This window comes from Pinus tabuliformis, chromosome 7 (assembly GCF_031772625.1).
Source record: "Pinus tabuliformis cultivar Carrire ecotype Pingquan chromosome 7, CPIR1, whole genome shotgun sequence".
NCBI classification, from domain to species: domain Eukaryota; kingdom Viridiplantae; phylum Streptophyta; class Pinopsida; order Pinales; family Pinaceae; genus Pinus; species Pinus tabuliformis.
In genome coordinates, this window is record NC_142293.1 from 755,103,750 (window position 1) to 755,121,652 (window position 17,903).

The 17,903-nt window shown below is 37.1% G+C and overlaps 1 protein-coding gene across 1 annotated transcript; it reads right to left on the reverse strand.

The window, feature by feature from the left end:
* Window positions 1-557: 557 nt before the first annotated feature.
* Window positions 558-4,129, reverse strand: LOC149249720 (putative polygalacturonase At1g80170). The gene is made up of 10 exons (XM_089453451.1): window positions 3,890-4,129; window positions 3,729-3,793; window positions 2,232-2,301; window positions 1,969-2,139; window positions 1,838-1,858; window positions 1,504-1,711; window positions 1,318-1,399; window positions 1,125-1,230; window positions 897-1,013; window positions 558-794 (listed from the first exon to the last, which is right to left on the reverse strand). Exons 1-10 carry the CDS (start codon window positions 4,127-4,129, stop codon window positions 558-560), a joined length of 1,317 nt encoding a protein of 438 aa, XP_089309577.1.
* Between the last annotated feature and the right edge of the window lie 13,774 nt (window positions 4,130-17,903).

Genomic DNA, 17,903 nt, shown 5'->3' on the forward strand with positions numbered 1-17,903 from the left:
TAATAAAATACATTTTAATTTATTTTATCGCGTTGTCCAATGTCGTTGTGAAATGTTACACCACTCTTTAAATGTATGGATGATTAAATATTATAATGAAGAGATATCAAAACTGATGATATAGAAAATTAATCCAAACATCATATACAAAAGCAGTAATCAAAATTTAATTTATATGAATAATTTTATAAGATAAATGTCATCTTTTTTATGAATAGCGAATTTAAAAAAACATAATAATTTCATTGTCATAGGTCGCCCAAATTTCTTTAGTCATGATGAAGTTTTGTTATTTGATCCACTAAATCATTCATTACCACAAGCGATTGTTGTAGCAAAGATTTTTTTGACAATTTTTTCCAATTTTATGACACTAAATATCTCTATTATTTTAATTTATATGATAAATATAGCTCTGTATTTATATTTATATGATTAATAAAATAAAATTGGCAAAGAAATGTTATTTCTCAATAAGAAACAAAACTTGCAAAGAAACATTATTTCTTAACACTAAACAAAACTTCAGCACGAAATAAATTAAATTCTATGATTAATTAAGGGGTCGGTTGCAGGAAAGTGACAGGGGGAATGACTTGGCCATCGCTGGAACCATGCACATTAGCCGAGAAAGCAGTGGTCGTGTCTCCGTTACTCAAATGAAGGTTTATACCCTCCATCGCAACCTTTGTACATGGAAGAGTGTTGCTACACGCGAGTTTTATTGCTTCTTTCGTTGCTGACGTGCCGGTAATGTCTGTGTACGTGACGTTGCTAACTTGAACAGCCGAAGTCTATATTCACCACAACAACAAACGAGGAGATTAAAGATGAGAAACACACTTGGTAACCAATTTTCCAAGGCAAGGCAATGTTAGCGAGCGACGTGCACTTACCTGATCGTGGCATGGTGTTGGAGAGTCACAGTAATATTGGTCGATAATAATTGGATTTGAGACATTATTCATGGTCACATGTTGGAAAATTATTCCTTGGGCATAACCAGAACCCCCCTCTATGTACGAGAGAAAGCAGAATCAGAGGAGTTTATTTTATGAATAAAATAGCGACTGAATAAATTAGAAGCATTGTGATGATGCACTTAGATTTAATATCGGAATTACCTGCCATGTTTTTATTCGTACGCCATTTTGTGTGCTAGTCAGAGAAGCCCCATTAACAATTATGTCTGAAACATCTTTTGCATTATCTTTGCCCAGACTTCCAATACTGCTCACACAATAACAAACAGCATTAGCAGTTCCTTCCTTTCTACAATATAATTTCGATGCATATTAAGCTAGAGCACGTCGTTACCTTATTCTGTGTCCAGGTCCGCAAATTAGTTTGATGATTTGAATATCTGAGCTTCCTGTAACTATTGAAACACAATCGTCTCCTGCAGAGTTTGATAAGATTTTGATTATGACAATCTTGTTTTCTGCATAACCGTCAATTATGTTATGAGTAAAAGTAAAGCATATATTATGAGTCTGCAGTTACCTGTTGCAATTGTGCAATTCTGAGTGACAACGTGTTGGGAAGCAGAGACGTGAATTCCGTCCGTATTTGGACTGTCACCAGGAGCAACAATTTGCATGTTTTCTAGTTGAATGTATGTTGAACGATATATTTGGACATGAATTTGTTGACTATTCTGAAACGTTAAATCTCTCAAATGTACATTTGAGCTAGAATCCACCATAAATGCCTGTATTCAATTTTACGTAAGCAATGCAAAACGAAGAAGCTATGAAATGAAATTAACGTAATTATGGTATTAGTTTGGAAGAAATCAATCCAGGAAAATGGAGATGGAATGTTTCAGCGAGCTTACAGTTGGGGCATCGTGGCAACTCTGTAAAACACAAAATTTAAATGAGTGTCAATAATAATACGAGATATTAGAAATGTTAAAACAAGCTATACTCATCATGGAATATAACTATTTATTTTGCGGTGTCTTACTTTGCTTGGGTCCTTCGTGCAAGATGCTTCCCACCATTTCTGACCTGAACCGTCAATAATGCCTCCGCCCTGGACAGTTAGTCCTCGCACATTGGAAAATTTGAGCCATACCGTGCGGTCTTGGGGGTTCCAGTTAGAGGGATCAGATGGAGCAACTATTCTGCCTGATATCTGTTTAATATTATATGACCACATGAATTTGTTTAGCATGATATGCACCTTTTAAAATGTATATTGCAAAATCAGAGCATGTTGATTGCTACCTGGGCAGCCAAATCAGGAGTCTTGCAAGGGCCACTGAAGATTATGGGTTTAACTAGGTAATTTTTCCCAGGGAAAATTTTAAGAACCCCCCCTAAATTTATAAATATAATAAATGGGCGAATCTCCATGGTATATAGGAAAAATGGAAGGCGATTTTATCAATAATATAATATGTATATATAATTTTTTGGCGAATCTCTCACCATGCATGGCGAATATTTTACTCAATTATAAAATCTTGTAAGATCTTGGCGAGTCTTTCACTAAATAATAAAACTTTGTAAATTCCTAGTGAATCTTAGCATAGGCTACATGCTGGTTTAATTCCCCCATTTAAATAGGCTACATTGCAGGGGAATACCATGTGCCATTTTGGTGAATACCATGGGTCAATACCATATGCCATTTTGGTGAATACCATGGGTCAATACCATGTGCCATTTTTATTTTTATTAGAATATTTTACTCAATTATAAAATCTTGTAAGATCTTGGCGAGTCTTTCACTAAATAATAAAACTTTGTAAAGTCCTAGTGAATCTTAGCATAGGCTACATGCTGGTTTAATTCCCCCATTTAAATAGGTTACATTCCAGGTGAATACCATGGGTCAATACCATGTGCCATTTTGGTGAATACCATGGGTCAATACCATGTGCCATTTTTATTTTTATTAATTCTAATATTAGGGTTAATAATGGTTTTTTGCATGGTATTAATAACAATCTAGTCCATGGTATTTGTCTCATAGTATTTTGGCCATAGGTTTCACCTAAATATAACCCATTTTTTGAGTGTTCGTAAATATAAGGTGACTTATGGAGTAAATATAAAAAAAATGTTTTATTTGTTTACCATACCTCTCGTTTATTTATATTTTTATTAATTTACCATACCTCTTTTACAAATATGGTATTTGGCCCATAGGATTCACTTAAATAAAACCTCTTTCTTGAGCCTTCATAAATAGAATGAGGGTTATGGACTAAATATAAAAAGAGGTTTTATTTATATACGACACGTCTAGTTTATTTATATTTTTATTTATTTACCATACCTTTTGAGTAAGTATAAAAAGACGTTTTATTTATTTACCACACCTCCACTTTACTCATATTTTTATTTGTTTACACCCTTACATGTATATAAGGTGACTTATGGAGTAAATATAAAAAATGTTTTATTTATTTACCATACCTCTCATTTATTTATATTTTTATTAATTTACCATACCTCTTTTATAAATATGGTATTTGGCCCATAGGATTCACTTAAATAAAACCTATTCTTGAAAATGGGCGAATGGAAGGTTGTAAGTCCTAATTTCAAGGGCTAAATTTACCTTTTTTACCCTCTCCCTTAAAATAAGGTGGGCTATTTGAGGTGATTTGTAAAAATGTACTATGATACAAAATATTCGCCCACTAAAAATTTAAAACACTTTAATTTCGCCAAAGGGCGAACATTCGCCCCTAAAATTATCCTTGATTTTTCCCCTGTGGAACCAGAAAAACAGAACTCGCGCTGCTCGCGCATGCTGCATTCCAAGCTGCCAAGAAGGCCTGATAACAAAAGCGACGGTTAATAAAGCCACTTTCCCTATTGGACAACATGACTTAAATGCATCAGCTGTGAGTGAGTTAATATGTTTGTTTTACCTGACTGTCGTCCGAGACGCTGTTTCCCTGGGCTCCATAGCTATCCATGCTAAACATTGCGCCACTGTTGACTGGTGCAGTCACGTCAACATCCAAAGATTTTATAAGACGACCTTCTAGGTGCCTATGCTCAGAGTCGAAGCTGAATCGTTCTTGTGTGGAAACATTTGCACACAGAAGAACGCTAACGATGCATATTCGCAACAGGAGGCTGAAGTTTTCTAATCTTTTGTACGCCATGTTTGTATATTACTCGGAGCAATCAATACGGTAATAAAGAATAGATTAAAAAATTAAAACAAATTGAGATGCGAATTTTCACATATATAACTTCAAATGAATTTGCATTGCTCCACCTTTTCTTATTTATAGATACTCTATTTCAATTACCTTGTATCATCTCATATAAAATCAGGCCGACTTTATGTTTTGTCGCATAGAATCGAGCTAGAAATGACGACCTAAACTAATAGATCCATACCACGTTAGATTCTATAATCCGTGAAAGGGGATTGGTTAAAGCTGGTGGTTTGCACTAGGGTTTGCATGATAAAACCAAAATAAACTTGGCATATATATATATATATATATATCTATATATATATATATATATATATATATATATATATATATATATATATATATATATTTCCATTCCTCGTGGATAACAATTTCTATATGCAATATGCACAGGAACTGTCGCACTCTGGGGTGGTTGACCATGTCTGTATTGTTGGGTATTTTTCATGGGAAAATACCAAAAACCAAACAAACAGACACCACAGAGGCAATGCTCTGTTTCCTTCTGCCACAGGATCTTTTGTGCACAGGGAAGCCTTTTAAAAATTACTCAGAACAGAGTATTACACAGCCATAAAATGACTGATATTCATTTAAAACAAAATGCCAAATACATATTCATCCTCTTTGCTGAGAGGGATTCACCAAAATTACTTTCACCCATCAAAAACAAAACTATGTCTCCACCTGAGAATTCACTGTGCTGGGTTTACTGCAGTAAAACCCCTTTTTTACTTTACTGGTGTAAAACTATTTTTACACATACTCAGTAAAAATTTCATTACATTCACCATTTCAAAAAAAATACATGTGCGTTCTTTTCTCCTGCATTTCAATGCATACCCAATACATTAAAAAAAACAGATCTATGCACTGCTGTGCAATATCTTCCCCTGCTTCACGTGCGCTCCCCTGTTCTCTTTACTCGCAGTGTTGTGCGTTCATTTCACTATATTGTTTTGCTCCCCTCGAGCTCTCATATTACAATGGTCAACTACTTAAAAATTACACACGGCCCCTGTTCTTTTTCTACACACTGCTGTGTGTTTCATTGCATGTTCCATGAACAACCCCCACGAGCATATATCTTTGGCTCGTTATAAAAAAACATATATATGAAACCAAAACAAAAACACCTGAAAACTTTATGTGCCGTAAATAAAAAACATAAATATCTACCTACTTTCTACGAAACCATTTATCTTGAGTTTAATTCTTTTGCAGAAGGGACATGCGGTCAACGAAACTTGACCCTTACTCCACGCAAGTTCTTGATTTGATGCGGACCGAATGCACCTTTAGAAAAACAACAGCTGACAACACGCAATCAGATCGGATGGCTGTGATCAATTTCGGAAGGCCATACTTGACTGATCATTACGTCCTGATATGTCAGAGATGATGACGTATGGGGAGAGCCACGCGTCAACACTAAATTGTATCGGGCCCTTGTGTACAGAAACTGCTTGCTGTTGTAAAGCGGTCCGATATTTATAAGTGGTTTTGTTTAGCGGTTTCGGGGTTGCGTGCCGGCTGAGTTGATGGCAGAATCTGGCTGAAGACTTCCCTCCCGTCGCTGTCCAACTCTCGGCGTCTGCAACCTGCAGTTGGAATTAACATTCCAACATTCCCCTTTAATTTCAACTGCTGGGCATTCAGTCATACCCAAACACTTCCTCACATAGAGGGATTCACCAACTGTTGTTACAATAACATCTTCCTCACATAGAGGGATTCACCAACACTGTTGTTACAAAGACATCTTCCTCACATAGAGCGATTCACCAACTGCTTCTGATGTAGTTCCACACACAACAAAATAGTCTTCCTCTTAATAGAGGGATTAACCTAAAACTGTGCTGAAGAGCACCTTCCTCATGACAGAGGGATTCACCATAACAATGTGTTGAAGAGCACCTTCCTCTTGACAGAGGGATTCACCTGTGACTATGCTGAAAAGCATCATCCTCTTGATAGAGGGATTTACCATGTGTATGCTAAAAAGCATCTTCCTCTTGACAAAGGGATTTACCATGACACTGTGCTGAAAAGCACCTTCCTCTTTAACAGAGGGATTCACTAAGAACTTCACTTCCTCTCACGGAGGGATTACTGCCAAACACTGCTTTAGATGCAGTTTCAAAACAAAACATTCATTGCACTGTTGTGCATACTCATTACATTGTTCTTTTATGCTGCTGCATATTCTCTGCTGCACTGTTGTGCCATCTTCTTTGTTGCGTCTACCCCACACTGCTGTGTCTACACTTGTTGTTGTGTTGCTGCACTTCACTTACATTTCTTTGCAAACTCTGCATTGTTGTGCATTCTTCAAAGACAGAATACTCTGTCTTTTCTGGAACAATTACTCTGTCCCACCTTACAAATTTACACTGCTGTGTGTAAACATTTCTTACATTCACTGCTATTGCATATGTTGCATTTCAATTCAATGAACAACACATTCACTATACTTACATTTACTGCTATAAAGAAAAAAAAATTCTTTTACATCTGCTGCTGTCCATTACCTTTCATTTCTTCAACAAAAAACTTCATGCTGCTGCATTTTCTTATTTGCATTGCTGTGTAAAAACACATTTCTTCATTCTCTCTTAGTTCTGGTTTCATTTTCTTCGCACTACTGTGCTTCTCCTTCTTGCCATCACGCTGCTGCCTTTTCTTATGCACTGCTGTCCATACCCATAACCATAGACTCTGTCATCCCTGGGTTTTTATTTGCTGTTGCTTTGCCTCTGCAATTTGCACTGTGGCTGCCTTTTGTTTCATCATACTGCTGTGTGCCCATACACTAACTCTTTACTCTCCATTACTTGCACATAGAGAGAAATCATCCTCATGCTGTTTTGCGTTGCATTCTCCACACAACAAAAAAAATTTACACGGGCTGCTGCCTTTTCTTTTTACACCCTTGCTTCACACAATCTTAGCATTCATTCATTTTTTTTTATTTACACAATGCACTGTTGTGCAGTTCCTTTCATTTTTCTGCTGCCACACATTATCATTCACCCATGTGCATTAAAAATCCGCTGTCCCTGTTTTTCTTTATGCATTTCTTTGCATGTTGCATTGCATATGAAGAAAAACATTACATTTTTTTTACTGTTGTGTATTGTACTCACTCTGCTGTGAGTATGTTCTCTCACATTACATAGAAGGAAACTACCTTCCATTGCTATGCATTTCAATGCATGTGCTCCATAACAAAAAAAAATTCAAAAACTGTTGTTTTATGTTCTATCTTCCCACTGTTGTGAGGGTCTCCATGCTTTGCATACTTTTCTTATTGCGCTGCTGCCTTTTTCTTCTCTGCTTTTATGGCAGATTTAACTTCATATTTTTCCCTTATATAAGGTATTCATCAAAGAGTGACTGTTAAGACAGTAGCAACAAAAATTACAAGCTCCCCTTTAATGTGTGCTTGTCTTCTTTTGGCAGACTCTTCTCAAAACAAATTTAGATCCACTGGGGAGTTCAAGGGGGTTTCAGGTTGCATTTCCTTCCTTCTCCATACTTGTGTAACTTTTTTCTTTTGCATGGGTCTAGTTTGCATAGCAGCCCATCTCAAGTTACAGTCACGTGCCATATGCCCAATGTTATGACACTTGAAACATTCTACATTATTCATGAATAAGAATTCATGATTTCTTCTTGTAAAATTGTTTCTTGGAGGTTGTCGAGGACCATAACATCTATCTCCATGAAATTCTCTACAGTCTTTTGCCATATGACCAAAGTTTGAACAAGAGTAAAAATTACCATAAAATGAACTTTGGTACCTGGGAGATGGAGGTTTTCTTGATGTACTTCTGAAGCCTTGCTGCCTTGAGATCCTTTGATGATCACCATTGCCTCTTGCCTTTTTGCCATAAGCTACATTTCCTCTTAGAGTTGGTTTTCTACTTGGAGCAGGACTTCTTCTATTGCAGCCTTCATTTTTCTCCTTGCCTTTGCTGGAACTAGGAGCATCACACCTTCTTCCTGGCTTCTTCACATCTCCTTTGCTTAAAGCATCTTCATCCTTGTTTGAGGGTTCACCTACATACCCAAGTCCTGATTTATCAAATGGAGATCTGTGATAGCTGAGCATGTCATCCAAAGCTTGGGAGCTCTTCATGATCTTTTTCATCCCTTCAACCTTCTTCCTGAGGAGGACAATCTCTTCTTCCAACTTTTCACATACATTATTTTTCTTTGCTAGTTGTTCCTCAGTTTCTTCTTTGCTACGAGTAGCTTCAGCTGCTGCTATTTTAAGGGAGATAATATCTGACTTCATTTTGGAGATTTCTGCTTGACTGCTCTCCATTTTCTTCTCAGCTTCTTGTGCCTGCTTCCTGGCTTCTTGTAGTTCAGACTTAAGGGAGGAGACCTCTACCTTGTACTATCCAATCTCTTCTACAAGCTTGTTCACTCTTTTGTGCCTTTGTTCAAGTTGACTTGACAAGGCGTCTTCCTGCTTCTTTGCTTCATTCAGCTGATTTTTCATGGACATGACTTCTTCATGATGCTTCCTTTTGCTTTCATCAAGTTCCTTCTTGAGCTTGGCAAGCTCTTCATCTCTTTCTTTTACTTGAAGCTTGATGAGGTCAACCTTCTCACATTCAGCTTCTATGATGGGTTCAGAATTTTCTTCTTCACTGATGGTCATGGTCAATGCTCCCTTTGCATGAAGGTCATGTAGTCTGTCCCAAATATCCTTTGCTGATAAATATTTCCCTAGATTCTTCTTCACAGAATCAGGCAGTCCATCCAAGATAGTCTTTGCTGCTTGTGCATCATACTCCATGGATTCTTTATCCATCTTGCTATCATCAATCACTGATTCCCAAATTTCAATCCCTTGAGACTGTAAGAAAGCCCTCATTTTTATTTCCCATATATCAAAGTTCCCATCAAACCTTGGAACCTCAAATACAATGCTTTCAAATAGATTGCCTTCTAGTTTAGTAGAGGAGGGAGACACATTTTTAGCAGGCTTGGAGGCTTTCTTCTTTGACCTTGCCATTCTTATCTAGGCTTTAAATACTTGACTATTTTTTTTTAAATCACTGACTGTTTCTTCAACAGTAACACAAAGGAAATCTTGAGGAATACCTTAATCCTTTTGGCTGAGACTTCACACTGCTGGAGAAGTTTGACTGCTGCAACAACACCTTCTTTCAGCGTCTTTGAGCCTTCAAAAAGCCTGAACCTGGCTCCGATACCACTGTTGGGTATTTTTCATGGGAAAATACCAAAAACCAAACAAACAGACACCACAGAGGCAATGCTCTGTTTCCTTCTGCCACAAGATCTTTTGTGCATAGGGAAGCCTTTTAAAAATTACTCAGAACAGAGTATTACACAGCCATAAAATGATTGATATTCATTTAAAACAAAATGCCAAATACATATTCATCCTCTTTGCTGAGAGGGATTCACCAAAATTACTTTCACCCATCAAAAACAAAACTATGTCTCCACCTGAGAATTCACTGTGCTGGGTTTACTGCAGTAAAACCCCTTTTTTACTTTACTGGTGTAAAACTATTTTTACACATACTCAGTAAAAATTTCATTACATTCACCATTTCAAAAAAAATACCTGTGCGTTCTTTTCTCCTGCATTTCAATGCATACCCAATACATTAAAAAAAACAGATCTATGCACTGCTGTGCAATATCTTCCCCTGCTTCACGTGCGCTCCCCTGTTCTCTTTACTCGCACTGCTGTGCGTTCATTTCACTATATTGTTTTGCTCCCCTCGAGCTCTCATATTACAATGGTCAACTACTTAAAAATTACACACGGCCCCTATTCTTTTTCTACACACTGCTGTGTGTTTCATTGCATGTTCCATGAACAACCCCCACGAGCATATCTCTTTTTTTGGCTCGTTATAAAAAAAACATATATATGAAACCAAAACAAAAACACCTGAAAAACTTTATGTGCCGTAAATAAAAAACATATATATCTACCTACTTTCTACGAAACCATTTATCTTGAGTTTAATTCTTTTGCAGAAGGGACATGCGGTCAACGAAACTTAACCCTTACTCCACGCAAGTTCTTGATTTGATGCGGACCGGATGCACCTTAAGAAAAACAACGGCTGACAACACGCAATCAGATCGGACGGTTGTGATCAATTTCGGAAGGCCATACTTGACTGATCATTACGTCCCGAAATGTCAGAGATGATGACGTATGGGGAGAGCCACGCGTCAACACTAAATTGTATCGGGCCCTTGTGTACGGAAACTGCTTGCTGCTGTAAAGCGGTCCGATATTTATAAGTGGTTTTGTTTAGCGGTTTCGGGGTTGCGTGCTGGCTGAGTTGATGGCAGAATCTAGCTGAAGACTTCCCTCTCGTCGCTGTCCAACTCTCGGCGTCTGCAACCTGCAGTTGGAATTAACATTCCAACATGCCCCTTTAATTTCAACTGCTGGGCATTCAGTCATACCCAAACACTTCCTCACATAGAGGGATTCACCAACTACTGTTACAATAACATCTTCCTCACATAGAGGGATTCACCAACACTGTTATTACAAAGACATCTTCCTCACATAGAGGGATTCACCAACTGCTTCTGATGCAGTTCCACACACAACAAAATAGTCTTCCTCTTAATAGAGGGATTAACCTAAAACTGTGCTGAAGAGCACCTTCCTCATGACAGAGGGATTGACCATAACAATGTGCTGAAGAGCACCTTCCTCTTGACAGAGGGATTCACCTGTGACTATGCTGAAAAGCATCATCCTCTTGATAGAGGGATTTACCATGTGTGTGCTAAAAAGCATCTTCCTCTTGACAGAGGGATTTACCATGACACTGTGCTGAAAAGCACCTTCCTCTTTAACAGAGGGATTCACTAAGAACTTCACTTCCTCTCACGGAGGGATTACTGCCAAACACTGCTTTAGATGCAGTTTCAAAATAAAACATTCATTGCACTGTTGTGCATACTCATTACATTGTTCTTTTATGCTGCTGCATATTCTCTGCTGCACTGTTGTGCCATCTTCTTTGCTGCGTCTACCCCACACTGTTGTGTCTACACTTGCTGTTGTGTTGTTGCACTTCACTTTCATTTCTTTGCAAACTCTGCATTGTTGTGCATTCTTCAAAAACAGAATACTCTGTCTTTTCTGGAACAATTACTCTGTCCCACCTTACAAATTTACACTGCTGTGTGTAAACATTTCTTACATTCACTGCTGTTGCATATGTTGCATTTCAATTCAATGAACAACACATTCACTATACTTACATTTACTGCTGTAAAGAAAAAAAATTTCTTTTACATCTACTGCTGTCCATTACCTTTCATTTCTTCAACAAAAAACTTCATGTTGCTGCATTTTCTTATTTGCATTGCTGTGTAAAAACACATTTCTTCATTCTTTCTTAGTTCTGGTTTCATTTTCTTCGCACTACTGTGCTTGTCCTTCTTGCCATCACACTGCTGCCTTTTCTTATGCACTGTTGTCCATACCCATAACCATAGACTCTGTCATCCCTGGGTTTTTATTTGCTGCTGCGTTGCCTCTGCAATTTGCACTGTGGCTGCCTTTTGTTTCATCATACTGCTGTGTGCCCATACACTAACTCTTTACTCTCCATTACTTGCACATAGAGAGAAATCATCCTCACGCTATTTTGCGTTGCATTCTCCACACAACAAAAAAAATTTACACGGGCTGCTGCCTTCTCTTTTTACACCCTTGCTTCACACAATCTTAGTATTCATTCATTTTTTTTTATTCACACAATGCACTGCTGTGCAGTTCCTTTCATTTTTCTGCTGCCACACATTATCATTCACCCATGTGCATTAAAAATCTGTTGTCCCTGTTTTTCTTTATGCATTTCTTTGCATGTTGCATTGCATATGAAGAAAAACATTACATTTTTTTTACTACTGTGTATTGTACTCACTCTGCTGTGAGTATGTTCTCTCACATTACATAGAAGGAAACTACCTTCCATTGCTATGCATTTCAATGCATGTGCTCCATAACAAAAAAAATTCAAAAACTGTTGTTTTATGTTCTATCTTCCCACTGCTGTGAGGGTCTCCATGCTTTGCATACTTTTCTTATTGCGCTGCTGCCTTTTTCTTCTTTGCTTTTATGGCAGATTTAACTTCATATTTTTCCCTTATATAAGGTCTTCATCAAAGAGTGACTGTTAAGACAGTTCAGCAACAAAAATTACAAGCTCCCCTTTAATGTGTGCTTGTCTTCTTTTGGCAGACTCTTCTCAAAACAAATTTAGATCCACTGGGGAGTTCAAGGGGGTTTCGGGTTGCATTTCCTTCCTTCTCCATACTTGTGTAACTTTTTTCTTTTGCATGGGTCTAGTTTGCATAGCAGCCCATCTCAAGTTACAGTCACGTGCCATATGCCCAATGTTATGACACTTGAAACATTCTACATTATTCATGAATAAGAATTCATGATTTCTTCTTGTAAAATTGTTTCTTGGAGGTTGTCGAGGACCATAACATCTATCTCCATGAAATGCTCTACAATCTTTTGCCATATGACCAAAGTTTGAACAAGAGTAACAATTACCATAAAATGAACTTTGGTACCTGGGAGATGGAGGTTTTCTTGATGTACTTCTGAAGCCTTGCTGCCTTGAGATCCTTTGATGATCACCATTGCCTCTTGCCTTTTTGCCATAAGCTACATTTCTTCTTGGAGCTGGTTTTCTACTTGGAGCAGGACTTCTTCTATTGCAGCCTTCATTTTTCTCCTTGCCTTTGCTGGAACTAGGAGCATCACACCTTCTTCCTGGCTTCTTCACATCTCCTTTGCTTAAAGCATCTTCATCCTTGTTTGAGGGTTCACCTACATACCCAAGTCCTGATTTATCAAATGGAGATCTGTGATAGCTGAGCATGTCATCCAAAGCTTGAGAGCTCTTCATGATCTTGTTCATCCCTTCAACCTTCTTCCTGAGGAGGACAATCTCTTCTTCCAACTTTTCCCATACATTATTTTTCTTTGCTAGTTGTTCCTCAGTTTCTTCTTTGCTACGAGTAGCTTCAGCTGCTGCTATTTTAAGGGAGATAATATCTGACTTCATTTTGGAGATTTCTGCTTGACTGCTCTCCATTTTCTTCTCAGCTTCTTGTGCCTGCTTCCTGGCTTCTTGTAGTTCAGACTTAAGGGAGGAGACCTCTACCTTGTACTGTCCAACCTCTTCTACAAGCTTGTTCACTCTTTTGTGCCTTTGTTCAAGTTGACTTGACAAGGCGTCTTCCTGCTTCTTTGCTTCATTCAGCTGATTTGTCATGGACATGACTTCTTCATGATGCTTCCTTTTGCTTTCATCAAGTTCCTTCTTAAGCTTGGCAAGCTCTTCATCTCTTTCTTTTACTTGAAGCTTGATGAGGTCAACCTTCTCACATTCAGCTTCTATGATGGGTTCAGAATTTTCTTCTTCACTGATGGTCATGGTCAGTGCTCCCTTTGCATGAAGGTCATGCAGTCTGTCCCAAATATCCTTTGCTGATAAATATTTCCCTAGATTCTTCTTCACAGAATCAGGCAGTCCATCCAAGATAGTCTTTGCTGCTTGTGCATCATACTCCATGGATTCTTTATCCATCTTGCTATCATCAATCACTGATTCCCAAATTTCAATCCCTTGAGACTGTAAGAAAGCCCTCATTTTTATTTCCCATATATCAAAGTTCCCATCGAACCTCGGAACCTCAAATACAATGCTTTCAAATAGATTGCCTTCTAGTTTAGTAGAGGAGGGAGACACATTTTTAACAGGCTTGGAGGCTTTCTTCTTTGACCTTGCCATTCTTATCTAGGCTTTAAATACTTGACTGTTTTTTTTAAATCACTGACTGTTTCTTCAACAGTAACACAAAGGAAAGCTTGAGGAATACCTTAATCCTTTTGGCTGAGACTTCACACTGCTGGAGAAGTTTGACTGCTGCAACAACACCTTCTTTCAGCGTCTTTGAGCCTTCAAAGAGCCTGAACCTGGCTTCGATACCACTGTTGGGTATTTTTCATGGGAAAATACCAAAAACCAAACAAACAGACACCACAGAGGCAATGCTCTATTTCCTTCTGCCACAGGATCTTTTGTGCACAGGGAAGCCTTTTAAAAATTACTCAGAACAGAGTATTACACAACCATAAAATAATTGATATTCATTTAAAACAAAATGCCAAATACATATTCATCCTCTTTGCTGAGAGGGATTCACCAAAATTACTTTCACCCATCAAAAACAAAACTATGTCTCCACCTGAGAATTCACTGTGCTGGGTTTACTGCAGTAAAACCCCTTTTTTACTTTACTGGTGTAAAACTATTTTTACACATACTCAGTAAAAATTTCATTACATTCACCATTTCAAAAAAAATACTTGTGCGTTCTTTTCTCCTGCATTTCAATGCATACCCAATACATTAAAAAAAACATATCTATGCACTGTTGTGCAATATCTTCCCCTGCTTCACGTGTGCTCCCCTGTTCTCTTTACTCGCAGTGCTGTGCGTTCATTTCACTATATTGTTTTGCTCCCCTCGAGCTCTCATATTACAATGGTCAACTACTTAAAAATTACACACGGCCCCTGTTCTTTTTCTACACACTGCTGTGTGTTTCATTGCATGTTCCATGAATAACCCCCACGAGCATATCTCTTTTTTTGGCTCGTTATAAAAAAAACATATATATGAAACCAAAACAAAAACACCTGAAAAACTTTATGTGCCGTAAATAAAAAACATATATATCTACCTACTTTCTACGAAACCATTTATCTTGAGTTTAATTCTTTTGCAGAAGGGACATGCGGTCAACGAAACTTTTCCCTTACTCCACGCAAGTTCTTGATTTGATGCAGACCGGATGCACCTTCAGAAAAACAACGGCTGACAACACGCAATCAGATTGGACGGCTGTGATCAATTTCGGAAGGCCATACTTGACTGATCATTACGTCCCAATATGTCAGAGATGATGACGTATGGGGAGAGCCACGCGTCAACACTAAATTGTATCGGGCCCTTGTGTACGGAAACTGCTTGCTGCTGTAAAGCGGTTCGATATTTATAAGTGGTTTTGTTTAGCGGTTTCGGGGTTGCGTGCTGGCTGAGTTGATGGCGGAATCTGGCTGAAGGCTTCCCTCCCGTCGCTGTCCAACTCTCGGCGTCTGCAACCTGCAGTTGGAATTAACTCTCCAACATGTATTTTTGTTAGAGGTGGGTTTTTTTCTACTTGATAGGTTGTTAAATTATTGTCTGTAAGAGGCACATTGAAGGTGTTGATGTTTTTCCAAATTAAATTGCCATTTCAAAAAGAAAAAGCATACGGTCATTTCTGTGCGAAAGACAACCTAGTATATAATGGAACTAATATTTTAATAGATATTCTGTATTTAATATACAACAAGGTCTCTTCTCTATTTAATATGGACAAGGTGTCTTCTCTATTTAATATTTCTGTTAATTTTACACTAATAGATATGGGTCATAGTCTTAAATTATAGCTAGGTATTTAATAACAAGAGAACAACTTAAATCTTAAATTGTAGTGTAGGGTTTAATAGTGGGAGAACAACTTCTAAATAGGAAAAGACTTTAAATTAAGTAAAGATGGGGTTTATTTCAAAACCTTTTGATTGGATCATTCATGGAGAGAATGGCTAAAATGATAAAACTTTATAATGTTTTGATTCCTTTTTTTTTTGTAATAATTCATATATCTTGAGGAAATTTTCCAAATTTCTGGTGGAGATGGACTTGGGACATTCATGGAGTCAATATAAAGGTTAGTTTGATGGCTTATGAGTCACACATAGGAGATGGGTTGTTAGCCAAGGTAGGGTTTACATGTAATATTGTTATGTACTAATTATTTAAAATGTCATAAGAAAGCGAAGGCACAGATCAATACCAATATGAGAGTCGAGCACAACACTAAGAGAAATAAGAGAGACGAGTTACATAATAAGTGCTTAAGGAATACAATATTCTGCTCACATGACACCTAAAATGGTAGCTAATTAGAAAGGCATTAGTTGTATAATTTTTCTATCAGTATTGGGATGGAAACATATTAGGGTTTTTATATTAATGTTGTCTGATTGGAATCTTGATACTTGATATCAATAGTAACCAATGTGCCCCCTATTGAATATCCCTAATACCCAATATTCCATGTGCTCGATATCCCTAATATTTTGATATCAGAAGAAAAGAATTTGGTTGAAGAGAATATATTCTATATATAAGGATGTGAATATATATGTCAATGAAGACATACTTATATACAAAGATTGATAAAGTGTTATGTAGTGTGTTTAGTCACCAGATTTCTAATACACAAACCCAAATATCCAATGTTGTTAAATAATGGAAAGGAATCCCATCACTTGACAATCTTTCAATCGTACGAAAAACATGTATTGAGAAAATTTGTGAGTTTCCTTGATTCCTAACATCTTAGTGAGCCAACATTCTAGTAACTGAGATTAAGATATTGATAGATAACGTGGATTTCTTTCTCTCAATTGATATAAATGTTTGCATACATCATGAAACATGCTAAAGAGAAACAAACAGAAGAGTGAATAAAAGAGGGACACAAGCAAAAGATCCTTGTTACATATATCTTTGGCATCAAAGTGGGAGAATACTACTTGGCTGAAAAGGAGTTCCACTTAGTCAATGTTTTATGAACATATGTTGTTAGAAACGAATCATTGTTGAGGTACCAAATGCATCTTTTATTAGTTAAATACTTTCACACCAAAAGGGTTAGAAGTTATGTAAATACAAGTTGCAATGAAGAAGCTAGAAACAAGGAATACTTACAGCTAGGAAAATTGTTTGGTAGAAATGTGAGAAGTTTTCTCCATAGGGAAAGATTGTTTCGAAGTTTTAACAGGTACAAGTAGCATAGAATAATTTGAAGATATATATTTGATGAGATCTACGAGGTAAATATAGTCAATATGTGTTACATATAAATATGGTAGAAGTAGATTTTGTTTTATCCCATAGTAGAAGAAAGTAGAGAAAAGCATGGAGAAGAACCTATGACAACGTTTTGTATTGGCTTGATAATAAAAAGAATAATGGAAGCTCTTAGGAGGAGAGTATGAGTAGGTGTAGAATCCTATATTAGTAGATGAATCTCAAAGTGTTCTAGTTGAAGGAATGAGGAGTACCAAAAGGCCAAACATAGTAGAAAATCTTGGTGAGGTATTATGTAGCAAGGAGAAAAATATCCTTATCATAGGGGCTTATTTGTAACTCAAAGTTGATCCTGGAGAATCTCAGGAAGAAAGATACAGAGATGACTATTGATATTAGATAGAGAGTTTAGGAGAAAGCTATAACAACGGGACAAAAGATGCCAAGGAACTTGGTAGAAAGAAGATAAGTGATCAAGAATTTAACAAGGCAATATATCAGTTAAAAGAATAACTTTATGGGATAATGAAGTCGATACTAGATAAAATTGCAGAAGATCAAAGATGTTGGTGGAATTAGATAAAGAAATTTACATGGCCTATTGTGCAATTATATGCAAATAAATTGATACATAAAAGCCTATAATTGTAGTTAAAGATAGATGTAATATTGAGAGGAAATGAGTATGGATAGGAATCCATGAATGAAGAAGAATGAGCTCACATCTATGAACCAAAGCAAGG